This window comes from Xenopus laevis, chromosome 6S, assembly GCF_017654675.1.
Source record: "Xenopus laevis strain J_2021 chromosome 6S, Xenopus_laevis_v10.1, whole genome shotgun sequence".
In the NCBI taxonomy this organism is placed as follows: Eukaryota; Metazoa; Chordata; class Amphibia; order Anura; family Pipidae; genus Xenopus; species Xenopus laevis.
In genome coordinates this window covers 102,527,196-102,545,714 of record NC_054382.1, presented here as the reverse complement: position 1 = coordinate 102,545,714, position 18,519 = coordinate 102,527,196, and the positions used below count along the sequence as shown (strand labels likewise).

Sequence of the window (18,519 nt, the reverse complement as noted above, 5' to 3'; positions counted from 1 at the left end):
GTAAACACACCAGTTTTACCAGTGCAGGGCAACACTATATTATATATTTTTTGGTGTTATTGTTCCTTTAAGTTAGGCTCTTGCTTAAAGTTGTAGTGAGAGGGAAGACACAGAGAGCAGGGTTTGTCTGCTACTTTTTTAATATGAACAAGTACGTTCAGCAGAAAATGAAATTAAAAAGCTTTCCCCACTTCTAATAGTAAGTTCCCTTACTATGTTGAATGAATGTTGGAGAGGGGAGGCATGCAAGTGTTCTGTGTCATCAATAATTCCTATGATCCCCAAAGACATGGCAGCCGGCCAGCAACCCACACACGGCGCAGCTCCTTCCATTCATCATGATCACACTTATATCTTAACGCTTGCTCCCTCGAGTGGATTCCACCTAAGAATACAGCACTTTAAGGGGGGCGTAGGGAAGGAATACAGTAGCGTTCAGAAAATAAGCTTTGCGTCACAGTAACTGTCAGATTTAAGGCGCTTGGCAGTTGTTCTGCAACTGTAGTAGCTTTGGGGTTTCTGGCAGTGGTTATTTGACTTCTTTGACTTATTGACTTCTCTTTAATAAAAAGCCTGCCCTGTGGCACAGTGGGTTTTGCCCCTCTTATCTTTTAGCAAGGAGCAGAGCTGGGTACTGTCAGGGACTGTTAAGAGTCAGGGACTGTTAAGAGTCAGGGACTGTTAAGAGTCAGGGACTGTTAAGAGTCAGGGACTGTTAAGAGTCAGGGACTGTTAAGAGTCAGGGACTGTTAAGAGTCAGGGACTGTTAAGAGTCAGGGACTGTTAAGAGTCAGGGACTGTTAAGAGTCAGGGACTGTTAAGAGTCAGGGACTGTTAAGAGTCAGGGACTGTTAAGAGTCAGGGACTGTTAAGAGTCAGGGACTGTTAAGAGTCAGGGACTGTTAAGAGTCAGGGACTGTTAAGAGTCAGGGACTGTTAAGAGTCAGGGACTGTTAAGAGTCAGGGACTGTTAAGAGTCAGGGACTGTTAAGAGTCAGGGACTGTTAAGAGTCAGGGACTGTTAAGAGTCAGGGACTGTTAAGAGTCAGGGACTGTTAGAGTCAGGGACTGTTAGAGTCAGGGACTGTTAGAGTCAGGGACTGTTAGAGTCAGGGACTGTTAGAGTCAGGGACTGTTAGAGTCAGGGACTGTTAGAGTCAGGGACTGTTAGAGTCAGGGACTGTTAGAGTCAGGGACTGTTAGAGTCAGGGACTGTTAGAGTCAGGGACTGTTAGAGTCAGGGACTGTAAGAAAACATAGAGGAACAAGGAACTCCTGCTACAAATGAGCCACGGCCTGCTCAACTTTCCAAAAGCTTTTTATATTCGCATTAGTGACTCTGAATAATGGCTGATCCCCCCCTCCCCAAGTGTCATAGCCACATTCACTGGGCAGGACAAAGAGAATGAGATAATAGCAGGAGACAGGGAGGGAGAGATGCACAAAGACGATGAGGAGATGCTGGGGATTTGGTCAGTGAGGTGGCAGGGAATGGGAACAAGGCAGGCACTGTGATCAGATCAGACTGTTCCATGCAGGAGAGGAGGTGCCGCCTCACTACTGATCAGTGCAGACAGCATTAGGAGTGTGCCAAAGCAGGACCCTGGGGTGGAGAGGGCAGAGGAAAAGCCCTTAAACAGGGCAACTCCAAGCAACAAAACAACTGCTGCACCATATTATACATATATATAATAAAATGTATAGGTTGCACACCTCAAAAGTAAATGAAACCTGGGTGCTCCTGCCTTGAAGTAAAATACATAGTTCACAGCGATGGCACTCACAGGAATTACACTAAACTGAATGAGTTTAAAGAAAAAAACTGGGTTTATTAATCCAACCTTTCGGTTCCTCACAGGAGTCTTTGTCAAGGAAAGTACAAGTGATATATAACCCAAGAAAAAGGAACTAAAAATGTTGCTTGGCAACCAGGAAGCCCTCCCACCCCATATATATGGAAATCTCAATGTCCTGTCACAGAAACGGCACTCTCCCAAACAGTGAGACAGATGAGACACTAGTGATGTGCTGGCTAGCCCAAAGCCTGTGGGATCTGCGGGTTGGGCGTGTTCAGGCCGACTTCTGCAGTAGGTCCTTGGGCGGGGGAGGGCTGAACTTTAGCCTCCATTTTTCCCGCCCGCAGCCTTCTTCTGCCCCACTTGTGCCTCTGCTCGTGCCTTTTTATATACTCGTGCAGGCCCATCCCTTTCATGATGTCACATCGGGGTGAGTCAGGCGCGGGTATATAAAGAGGGGAGTGAGCCGAGTATTTCTCGACCCGCACATCACTAAAGCTGCACATGATGTCAAAGACATTGGAAGCAAAGTTAAATATTATGTTTAAGGATGCTCTTAAAGAAACAGTTCAGTATAAAAATAAAAAAACTAGGTAAAAATAAAAAGTGTTTCTAATATAGTTAGTTAGGCAAAAATGTAATGTATAAAGGCTGGAGTCCCTGGACATGTAACATAATAACCAGAACACTACTTTCTGCTTTTCAGCTCTCTTGGTTTCCACTGATTGGCTACCAGGCAGTATCCAATCAGAGACTTGAGGGAGGGGGACGCAGGTGTCACATCGGATGCGATGGAAATAAGGTAAGTAATGCTATTGTCGGATCGCGTCGCATTGTTGATGCGACTATCGGATGCAGACGCAGTGTGCAGCATCTGCATCCGACAGTCATGTCGCGCCAACGCTGCAACACGATCCGACAATAGAATTACTTACCTTATTTCCGTCCAATCCGACCTGACGCCTGCATTTTTGCGCAGCGCGCCGGATCGCGGTGGAATCATCCGTGGAGTCCTGCCCGAACTGTTGTGTTTGAATCTGGGCTGAATGCTGAGGATCAATTGCAAACTTACTGAACAGTTATGAACCATGTGGCCCCCTTTACAGTCACTGACTAACTCAGCTGAAAAGCAGGAAGCAGTGTTCTGTTCTGTTAGACATCCAGTCACTCCAGCCTTTATACATTACATTTTTGCCTAACTAACTATACTAGATTTTTATTTTGAATAGCCTATTTACCCAATTTAAATTTTTACACTGAACTGTTACTTTAAGGCTTTTATTGCATGGATTTGTCCCTTTAGAAGGGAAGCCATGTGACACCAGTCTACTCAAACAAAAAGGACATTTTTATCTCACAATACATAAAATCTAATGTGCATTCATTTGGCAAGGTCACCCTGCATAGGTCCAAATTGTGTCTGGGCCAATAATCAGATGATTCTGTGGCCCTACGGGGATCCAATGGGTCAGGACCACATCGGCATACTAATGCAGCCCTCAACAAATAAGTCCTACCTGATAGAGATATGCCTGATTTTGGTTCTGAGTGAACCATACATTGGTCAATAAGCTGCTGATGGCGTTAGCAGATTGTGTTGTTCTGTGTCAGAGACCCGCACATGCTCAGTAGGCCCTGGGCAGCTGTTGAGAAGCTAAGCGTAGGGGCCATCACAAATAATCAAGTGAAATGCAGATCAAATTAGCCTTGTATTGTGAATTTTATGTTCTATATATACAGTCGGTCCCTAAGATCAGTAAGTGAAAACAGCACAGAGCATGTGCAGTGAATCAGCAGGAAAGAAGATGGGGAGCTACTACGGAGGCTCTTCAGAGACACATCTTTATTACTTAAAGATTGCCTTGGGCTGGTACAGAAGCATGTGCAGCATTTCCAGCCTTTCTCTTAGATAAGCTTTAGTTCTGCTTTCCCTGACCCCAATGGCTGTAAAAAAAAAAATAGTCAACAAACTGATTAGGTTCATCCAAGACAACAAAATTGCTGACAGACTGATTTTAACCCAACAATACACATGAGAATAATTCTGCATTTTTAAAGAAACTTCAAAGCTCTGTCTCAGCACAATAAACGCTGTTGGAAAGAATACTTGGACATTCGGCAAACTGTTAATGATCCAATCCAGCAGTCAAACCTTCTCTAAAAGAAGAGGAAAGACAAAAGAGAAACAAATCCGGCGACAGTCAGAACTGAGCCAGGTGGCGACCCTTGAAGGATCTGGCCTTTAGAAACAAATAGTGCTTGAAATTAAAGTCCTCCATTTACACACAGGCCACATGTAGTGTGAGCAGCTGCAGGGCTGATAGAGCTTTCCCAAAATGCTCTGCCAATGTCTGCAAATCCTGACCCACTGATACCTTATGGACATCTCAGGAAATAAATATTTCTCAACTGCGCCTCCTTGTGGTAACTTGCTTACATTAGCATGGGTAACATGAATTAGGAAAGTCTAGAAAGTTAAACGTATTCCTCTGATCAAAGAAATAAAACCAAACTATGGGGCAAATTTACTAAAGGGCGAAGTGACTAACGCTGGCGGAAATTCGCCAGTGTGACGTCATTTCAGTACTTTGCCGATTTACTAACGGGCACAGGAGTAACTTCGCTAGCAAAAGACGCTGCAGCTCATTCGCACTCAATCAGCAGGTGAAGTTGCGCTCTGGCGAAGGGATATAACTGCCAAATTCACTAAGATGCGGATTTTACTGAACGCTACTTCTTGTGCCAGACTTGCCTTCGCTGCCTCCTTAAAATTTAGTTGAAAATTTTTCTAAGTCCCAAAAAAACTCTGAAAAAAGGAAAAGAAAGACTTTTTTGGGAATTTTCAACTAAATTTTAAGGAGGCAGCGAAGGAAAGTCTGGCGCAAGAAGTAGCGTTCAGTAAAATCCGCATCTTAGTGAATTTACGCTCTTTTTCAGCCTATCACCCTGAAAAAAGGAAAAGAAAGCAGGGTGATAGGCTGAAAAAGAGCGTAATATTTTTTCCCTGGGCTTGTGTGGCGTAATGTATTTGTTGCAACATATCTGTCCATTTAACACTTCCCACCGTATGCAAATTAGCCAATGCTAGCGTAGCTTTGCACTGCTTGCAGTATGAACAATAGCGCAACTTCTCCAGCGTTCGGCGCCCTGGACACTACTTCGCACGTTAGTGAATTAGTGTTGTCTGAGTGAATTTTTTGCCTGGCGAAGTGTTACGCTGCCTGCGAAGCTGTCCCGCAAATCTAGACGACCCTGTCCACCCACTTATTATTGGGCTGTCCGTGTATGCTTGGTTTTCACTGCAGGCTTATCCCCATAACACCCAAAAGTGTATTACACTTACATTTCAAGGATACTTGGACTATATGGGGTGCTTTATTTAATTGGCGAACTATGTATTCTACAGACCTTGGGCTGTACCAACATTAAGCTTTGCTATAACTAGTTTGGATATCATCATTGGATACCCTGAGACCACCCATTTACTTACCAATTGGAATTATCTTACACCATTGGAGCGTTTGGTCTAGTCCTTATGGACATACGTCACCTCATACAATAGCATATTATTGCTATTTGTTCCAGTGCATGCATATATATTAGGGATCCCTTTTGCACATGCAGCGCTGCTCAATTTTAAGTGGTTTTAATTAAGATATTGGCATAGTGTTGAATAAATATTGGCTTTTATTTCATCATATGTGTAGGTGTTATTCACTCCTAAATGAGCTAATTGGAATCACATGGGCGGGGGGGGGGAAGTCCCATTTTGTTGTATATAGATGTAATAAAACTTCTTACTGAAAAAGTTGTTTGCTCCAAAAGATTACAGCACCTTCAAGCACTTTTTGCGCAATCAAAATTTGCAATGTGCAATTAAAATACACAATGCAATAACAGTTTGAGGAAGAATATTACATTGCAAGGTTTTTATTCTTATTGGTGCGAATTGTTTTTCTCTTTGCGACTTTTATTACATTTCCCGTTTTGTGCCACTTCATGAAACCCACTTATGACCCACTACAAGTAGTAGCTACTAATCTCACTGTATCTGAAAGCTACAGGGATCTGTATTTACCAACCAGATCCAAAATAAGGAAGAAGCTTGAACTTTTATCTGTTACCTCATTGTTGATGTCAAACACGCCTTCTTGAATCTTTTCATAAATCTCTTTTGCTGTGTTGATGAAAGCCTGAAAAATAAAATGAAGCAATGTAAGGACAAGGTACAGGACATATAAAAGTGTCACCTACATAAATGTAAAGCTTCATTATAGCACTAGAACTATACAGAAAAAAATATAAGAACTACTATACAGGTCCTCCCAAGGCTCTAGCCAAGAAGGACATAACGTCCATGTACTTTGGCCTTGGACAACATAAGGACAAAGTATTATTTATGACTTTTTAATACAAGAGTGTAATCTGTTGCTCCTGAAATATCTGTGACGTTGGGCACGATCTTGGTGACCTTTACACAAATCAAAGTTTGAGTGCAACCTTTTACCTGGAAGAGCGCAGCACAGACTCTTTGAATCCTGCTGAAACTAGAGAGCTCTTATGAAGACACTACTGTAACGGATAGCAAGAACACTTTTACAAGTTGCATGCTTTTGTGGCAATACATTAAATATTAATGGTGACCTTACTAACGTGGTGTAGCAGACACACGAGATGCTACACTTCAACTGTGTGTGCTAGGATGACACATGCAATGTTCTATGCGGGAAAGAAAATGCTCTGATGCGTAAAGGAGAACTAAAGCCTAACTAAAGAAGTAGCTAGAAATGATGTACATTATGTTTTGGGCTGTACCAGCCCAAGGCAACTACTGTCCTTTAGAAGTAAAGATCTGTGTCTTCAAAGATGCCCCAGTAGCTCCCCATCTTATTTTCTGCTGATTCACTGCACATGCTCTGTGCTGCTGTCACTTACTGAGCTTAGGGACCCACTCACAATATACAGTACACATAGAATAGAAATGTCACAATATAAGGCTGATTAGTAATTAATACCGATAATTACTACATGCCAGCACGGGAACCAGTGCAACCAGCATCAGAATTTAATAATCAGCCCTGTAGCATTAGCTTATACTACAGAAGAACCTCATTTTCTGCTTGATAATTTGCGACGACCCCTAAGCTTAGCTTCTCAACAGCTGCTCAGAGCCCACTGAGCATGTGAGTGTCACAGACACTTTCCAAGATGGTGACCCCCTGTGACAAGTTTGAAGTCCTGGATCATTGCTGCTATTGACAAGCTGAAACTTTAGGCTGGTGCAATAAGTTCAGTACATAAAATATGGCATTTCTAACAATTAATTTTTAGGGAAAAATGCAAAAAGAGCAGGATTGGTAAATCTCTGTACCTGACTACCTGAAGTGGTTTTTGGGCTTAAATTGCCCAGAATGGCAGTTCTTATTCTTTTTATGAGGCAATGTAGCCCCTTGTTAAAGAAAAACTATACCCCCAAAATGAATACTTAAAGTGGACCCGTCACCCAGACATAAAAATCTGTATAATAAAAGTCCTTTTCAAATTAAATATGAAATCCAATTTCTTTTTTTTATTAAAGCGTTCATAGCTGTTGTAAACTCATTTAAAAATATCAGCTGTCTATCAAATATTGCCTGCCCCTCCTCTATGCCTAGGCATAGAGGCGGGGCAAGCAATTACTTTCACTTTCCATTAGGCACTTCCTAGGTGTCACTGCTCTCCCTACATTCCCCCAGTTCTCTTAACCGTTTAATTGTGTAACCAGTGCATGGGGTTGGACATCAGGTCCCCCATTCTGGTGCACAAACAAGATTCTGAGATGATATAAGGCTTGTCTTAATAACAGTGTCCACAAAATGGCTGCTGCCTGCTTGCTATAATTATGACTTCCCAGACTGATGGAAACAAGATTCAAATAATTTATACAGTGTAATTAAAGTTCATTTTGCTTGACTAACATGATAAAATAGGATTTGAAATAATTTTTTTGGGTGACGGGTCCCCTTTAAGCAACAGATAGTTTATATCCAGGGGCGGATTAATGCCTAGGCTACCCTAGGCTATAGCCTAGGGGGCCCATTGGTGGTAGGGGCCCATGGGTTTTTTACTAAAATTTTTTTTTTTTTTAATTTTAAAAATTCACGGGTCCAGGTGCGGGTCAAGGTGCGAGTCCAGCCCCCCCCAGGGCCCCCCTGGCTTGCTGCCTGCCTGGGACTGGGAGAAGTAGAAGGTATAAGGCGTCTGTGCGCAGCGTGATGATGCGCCTCTCTGCGTTAATCTGACTGGGTGTTTGGAACGCGCTCACCAGTGACGTCACTGGTGTGCGCCGAAGGTTTAAAAGAGTTGAGCGTAGCACACTTTTGCACACACGCGGTCAGAGACTCAGGCAGAGCAGACACGTAGTCTGACTCTGTCTGCCTTCTTTTTTCTTCTTCTTCATTGTCTCTTAGTCAGTCAGACTTAGTCCCAGCAGACAGCTAGCTAGAGCAAGGCACGGGGTGGGCTGGGGGCCCAATGGGCCATGGAGCCAGGCCAGCCAGCGTAGTAGTGGACGCTGGACAGAAAGTAACAGACTAGCAGTAGCAGTAGCAACCGGTCCTGCAGGACTCAGTGGCACTGTGCCAGTGGGCAGAGTTGAATTTTTTGTGGGTTTTTTTTTAATTAAAAATCTCAGGTGAGCCTGGGGTTGGGTCGGCCAGCAGCAGGGAGGGTGCAGGGAGCACCCGGCTGGGCCCAGTAACATTTCTGCAGACACAGTAAAATAATTTTTGTAGCCTGCAGACAGTGAAATAATTTTTGCAGTGAAATAATTTCTGCAGACAGTGAAATAATTTTTGTAGCCTGCAGACAGTGAAATAATTTTTGCAGACAGTGAAATCATATCTGCAGACAGTAAAATAATTTTTGTAGCCTGTAGACAGTGAAATAATTTCTGCAGACAATAAATAATTTTTGTAGCCTGCAGACAGTGAAATAATTTCTGCAGACAGTAAAATAATTTTTGTAGCCTGCAGACAGTGAAATAATTTCTGCATTCTGTAAAATAATTTTTGTAGCCTGCAGACAGTGAAATAATAATCAAACTGGAATATATATTTACATAAATATTGCCCTTTTACATCTCTTGCCTTGAACCACCATTTCGTGACTCTATCTGTGCTGCCTCAGCGATCACCTAACCAGAAATACTACAACACTAACTGTAACAGGAAGAAGTGAGGAAGCAAAAGGCAGAACTCTGTCTGTTAATTGGCTCATGTGACCTTACATGTGGTTTGTATGTGTGCACAGTGAATCTTACGATCTCAGGGGGCGGCCCTTATTTTTTAAAATGGCAATTTTCTATTTATGATTACCCAATGGCACATACTACTAAAAAAGTATATTATTATGATTATGGTTCATTTACATGAAGCAGGGTTTTACATATGATCTGTTTTACTCAGTATCTTTTAATAGAGACCTACATTGTTTGGGGGGCATAGTTTTCCTTTAAGCATGAGTATATTGAATAGCGATTGTGCCGAAGATACCTTTTACATACTGATAAATCTATAGTTTATGTTATTTCTTGAGCTAAACAGAACAGACAGGGAAACCAAAGCTACTTAAAATTTGGTCCTTATGAGGTACATAATTAATTTGCCGCTATACAACCCCCTCCCGTTTGTTTTGACTGTTATGTAAGCAGAAGCCCATAATGCAGGGGGGATTAACGGTGTACTGTAATCTAATTATCTAGCTCGCAAGGACCATACATGAAGCAGCTTCAATTTCCACGTTTAGATAAAAAAAAAACATTAACTCGTGTGTCAGCTCTATGTAGAATGTATCTGGCTACATTATTAAATGCTTATACCTAGGCCCATCACCTGCAAGCTGTGGAGCGTAATGGGTGTAAGAGAGGAACTCCACGGGCGCAAAAACGCAGGCGTCAAGTCGGTTGCAACAGAAATAAGGTAAGCAACAGGAACGTTGGATGGTGTCGCAGCTTTTGTCTGACGCGACACGACTGTCGAATGCAGACGATGCACAGAGATTTCCATCTCTTACCTTATTTCCGTCGCATCCGACTTGTCGCCTACGTTTTTATGCAGTGTATCAGACTGCGGCAAAATCGCCCGTGGTGTTCCTCCCTTACAATACAAAATAGCGGAGTTGGGCATTCATTTGATATCCCTACTGATTTAAACACCTTGCACCTCTGCTAACAATATCTTCCCGTTCATCACGTGGTGAGAGCAAGTAAGAACTTTTACTCTGTGTATCTAATTAAATGTATTAAATGGTTTGTTCACCTTCCAATACTTTTCTCAGTTCAGTGGTTTTCAGAGTTAAAACTTTTTTTTTCAGCAAGTCTAGGGGGGGGGGGGTTGCCAACTCTTTAACTGTTCTAAATTGAAACAATGGTGGTTACATTGGTTATCTTTGTCAGAATCCCTATGTCATTAAAGGCAGCTGTTAGCAACTATTGTATCCATTCTAATATTCCACAGATACTGCTGAGAAATGTATTAACTAAATGTAGCAAATTGTGTTGAGATGCTTCTGGATCACTGACCGGTAATTGGAAAAGGCTTTTATTTCTCGGGAACAATCTGAAAACAACTGAACTGAAAAAAAGTGTTTGGAAGATTAACAACCCCTTTAAAGGAGAAGGAAAGGTTAAATGGCCACCTAAATATACCAGTAAACACTCAAAGTAGTGCTGCTCTGAGTCCTTTGTCAAAAGAAACAGCATTTCTTTCCTTCTATTGTAGACTTCCTGTTTTTGTCTTAAACCACCTTGCCCCGGGCTTGAGCATGCTCAGTTTGCTCCTCTTCCCTGCCCCCTCCTTTCTCTGTTGTAATCTGAGCCCAGAGCTGTAATCTGAGCCCAGAGCTATAAGTGAGCAGGGAGAGACTAAGGCAGGCAGTCCCACCAAGCTAATACTGCAGCTGCTATCCTAAACAAACTTCTTTTTGAGCTTTTTATTCAGGTATGGTAAAGCATTCTACAGAATAAATATAGTTGCACTATTGCAGCTAATCTATTGGCAATAAAATGTGTACGTAGCTTTCCTTCTCCTTTAAGAATGTATCCATCAACTCCACCAGTTTTTTTTTCTTTTTTTAAACAAAACAAACCATGTGCTAATTCATCCCCTTTGGAAAATTCCTTTTCATGTTTAAGTAGCTAGAAGAAATATGTACAGGTTTTATATTGAACGCTCTTTCCCTTTAAAATTGATTAGAAGACATTTTTTCCCTTTAAGATTTTTGATGGGTAGAAAGGGGGTATAGTGGGATCTAAACGGCATCCAGAAAAGTAAACAAGGTTCATGCAGGAGGATCTCATCATTGCTCTCCTCACTTCAACAGTGGAAGCATTTGACGTCTGAACTTGCCACGAGAGTTTTGTCTCCTAATTAACAGGACTGATGTGTTTTCACCTTTAAAGGCCTTACAGCTCCCCAGAGCAATCAATCTACTGCAGCTCAATTACTGCACCAAGCTTGGGCCGCAGCTAAATAATGGGGAGAGCAGGCGGGTGCAGCAGGCACAGGGCAATATGAATATGCATGTACTCTAAGTGGGTGATCGAATAATCATGGAAGGGTCAGGAGAATTTGCAGCAAAATAATGAGAAGAATTAATCATCAATGGATTCACCAAGCACTTAGGGAAGTGAGTGCATTTTTCTCAGCATGCTGCGGACGTGAGGAAACGCTGGCATTCCTCCAGCCATAAATCGATTCACAAACCTCAGAAATTTTTAATTTTGAAAAAAAAAAAAAAAAAGAAAATACCCAATATATTAAAAGGAAAAAAAAAAAAAAGCACTCGCGATTAACATACCAATTATCACAATGGCTTAACAAACCATGCTAATTGAAAACGACGGTCAAAAGCTGCATAAATCCAACCAGCTGGGATTCCTTATGGGTGTTCAGTTGTTCACATTAAGTAAAACATTAAACAGAGCCATGAAATCCTGAAAATGTGTTATGATAACTTCATGTAAACAAGCACTTAACAACTGGCACATGCAGGAAAGCATTACCACGCTCCCTATTTACTCCCCTTCACTGCTCCATTGCTGGGGAAATCACTTCAATTACGTTTCTTTTAGGCCAAGTGAAATTATATTCTGATTTATAGCCCCGCGGATCGTATACTGTACGGGTGACGGTGCCAAGAAAGGATTACTGTAACTTTAGAGCAATGCACAATTTAGCCGCTATTACCCACAAATAAACATCAGACAATTCCAATTTAGAACGACTTACATCAGAAATGACATGAACACTTTCTCCAAACCACATTATGTTGTCCCCAGTTGAAACAAACCTGCTTTGTAAAGGAGAACAAGTAACAGATGAATCCCTGTGCAGCAGTAGGTCCAAAGCTACAGATGTTTGAAATCATATGCACTACTTCATCTAACATACCTAAACCTTCCCTACTGTTCCACGCTATATATTCAATCTTTCAACACACATCAAGTTGAATTACAAAAATAGATCTTTCTGTCTGGTTCCATGTTCCTGCCTCTTTCCATTCCCCTACTGCAACCTTATCTGTTGTTCATAGCACTGGCAAAGGTTCACACCAAGAAGGAACGTGGGAAAGTCCCACAGACACCTCCTACATTTGTCTTCAGAGACACTGATGGAAAAACAGGCAAGTTCATTTTAAAGGAGAACTTAAGCTTAACTAAAGAAGTAGCTAGAAATGTTGTACATTGTGTTTCTGTACCAGCCCAAGGCAACCACAGCCCTTTAGCAGAAAAGATCTGTCTCTTCAAAGATGCCCCAGTAGCTCCCCATCTTCTTTTCTGCTGATTCACTGCAGAAGCTGCTGTCACTTACTGAGCTTAGGGACCCACTCACAATATACAGTACACATAGAATAGAAATGTCACAATATAAGGCTGATTAGTAATTAATACAGATAATTACTACAAGGCAGCACAGAAACCAGTGCAACTAGCATCAGAATTTAATAATCAGCCCTGTAGCATCAGCTTATATTACAGACCAACCTCATTTTCTGCTTGATAATTAGTGACGACCCCTAAGCTAAGCTTCTCAACAGCTGCTCAGAGCCCACTGAGCATATGAGTGTCACAGACACTTTCCAAGATGGTGACCCCCTGTGACAAGTTTGAAGTCCTGGATCATTGCTGCTATTGAGATGCTGAAACTTTAGGCTGGTGAAATAAGTTCAGTACAGGTATGGGACCTGCTATCCAGAATGCTCAGAACCTGGGATAATCTTTACATAATTTGGATCTTTATACTTTAAATCTACCCCAATGCTGCAGCCCCCATGGGCCCCCCTCCGACACTGTATATTGTAAAATGTGATCCCTTTACACAACTTAAATCATAAAGTTGGGCCCTACTACCTTAAAAGGACCATAAACCCATATAAAATTTTGTATAAAACAAGACGAAGATACATTTTTCAGTTAAGTTTAAGCAATTCCCACCATTCACCCTACTGTATATTTCAGTTTTCTATGCCTTTTATTGTAAACAGAACAGCAAAGCCTTCCAGTTTGCCATTTTGAGTCTATATATACAGCTGGTAGAAGTACTACATACATGTTCTAGCTTTCCTTTAACATTTCACCCCAACACATCAGTGGTGGCATAGCCCCAGTATTTTAAGTATCTAGCACCCAATGCTAGCACACATCAATGCACAAACAGCGAACACCACCCAGAGTAAAAATGTTATTACAGGAGATATACTACTTTGGTCTTCCAAAAGCTTATACAAAAACACCACTTTATTAATGTCAATGCCTAAGGAAAGATACAGAGAGCTCAGTTGGCTCATATGGTTTCTCCAAAGCCAGTAAAAACCTGTGCAATGAGTTGCTAAATATTTTACAGAAGGAATTCAAGTCGGCAAGTCTCCATACTGATAGATTTCAATCCTACATTTTAGCAGTTTCCACATTTCACATGGGCAATTCTATCCATAATTGTATTGGGAATTGAGCATGTACAGTATAGTTTATGACTTAATAACTACTCGGAGCTCAATAAACTCGGAGGCCAATAGAGGTGTTTATTAGTTCAGGGAACAGCGATTACGGAGTTAACCACAAATCTATCCATGATATTTCAACAAGCTAGGAAATTAGATTAGCACAAATATTAAACTCTCATTCTGCTGAGAACAAGAATGTTGTATCTGAAACACGAGAATGGCAAATAAAAGTGTGTGCCACTGTATGAATGAATACTGAGTAGCACTATCAGCCCTTCTCTCCCTAAGACACACATGCATTTTGTATAATATATATATCTATATATATCTATATATATCTATATATATATATATATTTAGATATATATATAGCCTTCATGATGACGGCTTGAGTTTGTAAGCCGAAACGTTGAAATAAATATACCATATATATCTATATATCTATATCTATATATATATATATATATAGATAGAGAAATAAAATACACAAAAGCCATGAATATCTTGTGAATTATATAGTGAATATCTTGTGAATTATATAGTGAATAAAGTACACCCCTCTTGTAAAATTTAAGGATATTATAAGTTACCGAGGAGTTTCATGACCATATAAAAACACGAGGCCGAAGGGGTAACCTCTAATATCCTCGAGGCCGAAGGGGTAACTTCTAATATCCTCATATTTTGCAACTGAGGGTTTATTTATTATAATAAACAAGTTTCAGTGAGTCATGTGACTCACCGTTTATAAGGATATAATTTACAGGATATTCATGGCTTTTGTGTATTATATCCTTATTTTTTCTTTGAGTAATTTCTAATAAAAGTACGGTACTTTAAGACTAAGTGTGGCTACTTCACGGAAGTGTGTGTGTGTGTATATATACACACACACACATATAGGCTTCCTGACGACGTCTCTATGAGAGCCGAAACGCGTTGATGCACCATGCACGAATAAATACACTTTGAATTACATCCGATGAGCAATGCCGTGAGTGCCTTCTTTGAACTTTTATTGATTTACTGGTTAGCACCCGGCAAGAATACATTTGAATGGTGAGTGCCATCTGATCCTGTGTGTATATATATATATATATATATATATATATATATATATATATATATATATATATATATATATATATATATATATATATATATATATATATATATATATATATATATATATATATAAAGAGGATCAGCACTCACTGAAGTTTGAAGTGAAAAAAAGTTGCTTTTTATTTTTCAACAGGTTTACATCTCAATCCGACGTTTCAGATCCCAATTTGCAACTATATTATCCTTATTAAAAAGTGCCACAATAACAGTTTATTGGGGTTATTATTATATTACAAATATTGTGTTCAGTATAGTGTTCTGGCCCCCAGAATTCCCAACCCTTCTGGGTACACCTCAGCTCGCTCTTTAGCTCAAACACACTAATACACCCCCAACTGCCCAGTCTCATATAGCCCAGTATCTAAAAAACACCCTTCAGCTGATGCTATAGCTCCCAGAATCCCCAAACTACACTTCAGCCATTCTAGCATCTTTATATTCCGTGTGTGGCCTACAGAGCAGAGCAATTTACTGCAAATGTCTAGTTAGGAGTTAAACATGTAGTGCAATCCGCTCCGTCTGAAGCAGTAGATATTAGATATGATGCTGGAATGAGCATAATGGCTCAGAATGGCATAAAATCTTGAAGCTGTTTGATCAGTAAGAAGCCTGAGTAGTCGCTGCTGGATGACAGCCACATTTATCACTTTGTATCCCCAAGGTGTTATGCATAAGGATTTTCTCTCCTTGGAAATGGCTCTTACACAACTCATAAGCTCACTTTGCTGGTTTCTGTTTCAAACAAGACACATTGGTTTCAATATACTGTAATGTCCTTTTCCCTACCCTCCAACACTATATAAATACAATACACAAAAGCCATGAATATCTTGTAAATTATATCCTTATAAACGGTGAGTTCTGATGTCATCAGTTATAAACGGTGAGTTCTGATGTCATTTCTGTCACATGACTCACTGAAACTTGTGTACACCCAGTTGCAAAATATGAGGATATTAGAAGTTACCTCGGAGTTCCTTCGGCCTCGTATTTTTATATGATCATGAAACTCCTCTGTAACTTATATTTTACAATAGGGGGTACTTTATTCACTATATAATACACAAAAGCAATGAATATCTTGTAAATTATATGCTTATAAATGGTGAGTTCTGATGTCATCAGTTATAAACAGTGACTTCTGATGTCATCAGTTATAAACAGTGATTTCTGATGTCATTTCTGTCACATGACCCACTGAAATTTGTGTGTTGCAAAATATGAGGATATTAGAAGTTACCTTGGAGTTCCATGACCTGTATAAAAACACTCGGCCTTCGGCCTCATGTTTTTAAATGGTCATGTAACTCCTCTGTAATTTATAATATCATTATATTTTACAATAGGGGGTACTTTATTCACTATATATTTTATATTTATGTTCCTTTCACAGTGTCCACAAAGCACAAGCAACAGCAATGAGAGTGCATATGGATGTGTGAAAGAAAAGCCACCATTTTGAGCAAGGAAAGGTCTAGTCCTATGGCATTTGTTCATAAAATGTGCAAAAACAGGAAACTTAGCAGGATTCAAGAACAAGCCAGATAAATGGTCAGCAATGAAACAAAGAAGCTGGCATCAAGCTGCAAAGGGTATGTACAGAGGCGTTTATATCCAGGTATGGGGCCTGTTATTCAGAATGCTCAGGACCTGGGGTTTTCCGGATAACAGATATTTCCATAATTTGGATCTTCATACCTTAAGTCTACTAGAAAATCATGTAAACATTAAATAAACCCAACAGGCTGGTTCTGCTTCTAATAAGGATTAATTATAGATTAGTTTGGATCAAGTACAGGTATGGGATCCTTTATCCGGAAACCCGTTATCCAGAAAGCTCCGAATTACGGAATGGCCATCTCCCATAGACTCCATTATAATCAAATAATTCACATTTTTAAAAATTATTTCCTTTTTCTCTGTAATAATAAAACAGTACCTTGTACTTGATCCAAACTAAGATATAAATAATCATCATTGGAAGCAAACCCAGCCTATTGGGTTTATTTAATGTTTACATGATTTTCTATTAGACTTAAGATATGAAGATCCGAATTACGGAAAGATACGTTATCCGGAACACCCCGAGGTCCAAGCATTCTGGATAACAGGTCATATACCTGTACACAGTACTGTTTTATTATTACAGAGAAAAGGGAATCCTTTTTAAAAATGTGGATTATTTGATTATAATGGAGTCTATGGGAGATGCTCAGTCCGTAATATGGAACTTTTTGGACAATAGGTTGACTGATAACAGATCTTATACCTGTACCTGATCTAAGGTGCCCTATATCTCATAGCTACAGCAGCAACAGGCAGCCATACAGGAATGCAGTACTCAGAGACGCTGGTTTAGTTACAGGCCATCATCTACATGTAGAACATTCAGCCAACTGCCTCACTTTGTTTGGAATGATATGCAAATGCTCCACCGCTGACTTCAATAATTGGCACAGCCATATCTAGAAGATGTTATGCACAGGTATGGGATCTGTTATCCAGAAAGCTCTCAATTACAGGAAGGCCATGTCCCATAAACTCCATTACAATCAAATAATTCAGATTTTTTAGAAATTATTTCCTTCCCCCCATGTTGTAGGCAAAACAACCCAATTGGGTTTAATTCATGTTTCAATGATTTTTAGTAGACTTGAGATATAGAGATTCAAATTACAGAAAGACTCCTTCCCCGTCCAGAAACCCCCAGGTCCCAAGCATTCTGGATAATGGTCTGATACCTGCACCACCAATAGTATATAATAATAATGAAAATATGCTATCAACGTCTAATTTAAGGCAATCAGCAACCAATATGGCAGCTCTCACACATCTAAATGGTATATTAAACCTATTGAGTAGCAGGATTTATATTTTAACAGGCTTATTAGCTACTTTGAATTATGTGGATCAGAGATATACATTCTAATGAGAAATGAAGATACACTGTACCAGCTAACACTAATGGCAATATAGAAGCCCCCAATCACATATTGACTAAGATATAAATGCCTTTTAATTGTGCTAAATAATAAGAAATAAAAAGGTTTGCCTCTGAAACTGTTCAAGTACTGGGAATGATTATTTTCTCCAACACAAATTACTCACGGACTAAGGAAATTGAAGGTTTGAGCACATTCATTTATTGTACCCTATAACCTGATGTGTTCATAATTGCAATATAATTTGAAAGGGGTCATAAATGCTGTTTAAGTATTGATATAAATGGCTTACAAATGCACAGAACGTTTTAAAGGAAAAGTCTACGGCAAAGGATACAATTAGGGATGAGATTATATGCTTTGGGCTAGGGATTCGGCCTTTTTCAGCAGGATTTGGCCGAATCCTTCTGCCCGGCTGAACCAAATCCTAATTTGCACACGAAAATTAGGGGTGGAGAGGGAAATTGCATGCAAGTGAAAAAATTTTCCCCTTCCCACCCCTAATTTGCATTCGGATTTGGACAAAAATAGTGGATTTGGTGCATCCCTACTTTGACAGTCAAGCTGCAAGTTTTTGTGTCGCTGATTGGGTTGGAGTATTGGAGATGATATATTCAGTCTCTCTATAATGTACTACAATCAGATAAGGACTCTGGTATGTGAACCATTACAGC

The 18,519-nt window shown here is 40.1% G+C and overlaps 1 protein-coding gene across 1 annotated transcript in view; it reads right to left on the bottom strand.

The window, feature by feature from the left end:
- Positions 1 to 18,519, bottom strand: part of LOC108695312 (ras-related protein Rab-2A) — a 57,615-nt gene that overhangs the window by 2,485 nt on the left and 36,611 nt on the right. The window contains exon 7 of the mRNA XM_018223748.2: positions 5,921 to 5,989. Coding sequence (XP_018079237.1) covers positions 5,921 to 5,989 — 69 coding nt within the window. The remainder of the gene's footprint in view (positions 1 to 5,920; positions 5,990 to 18,519) is intronic.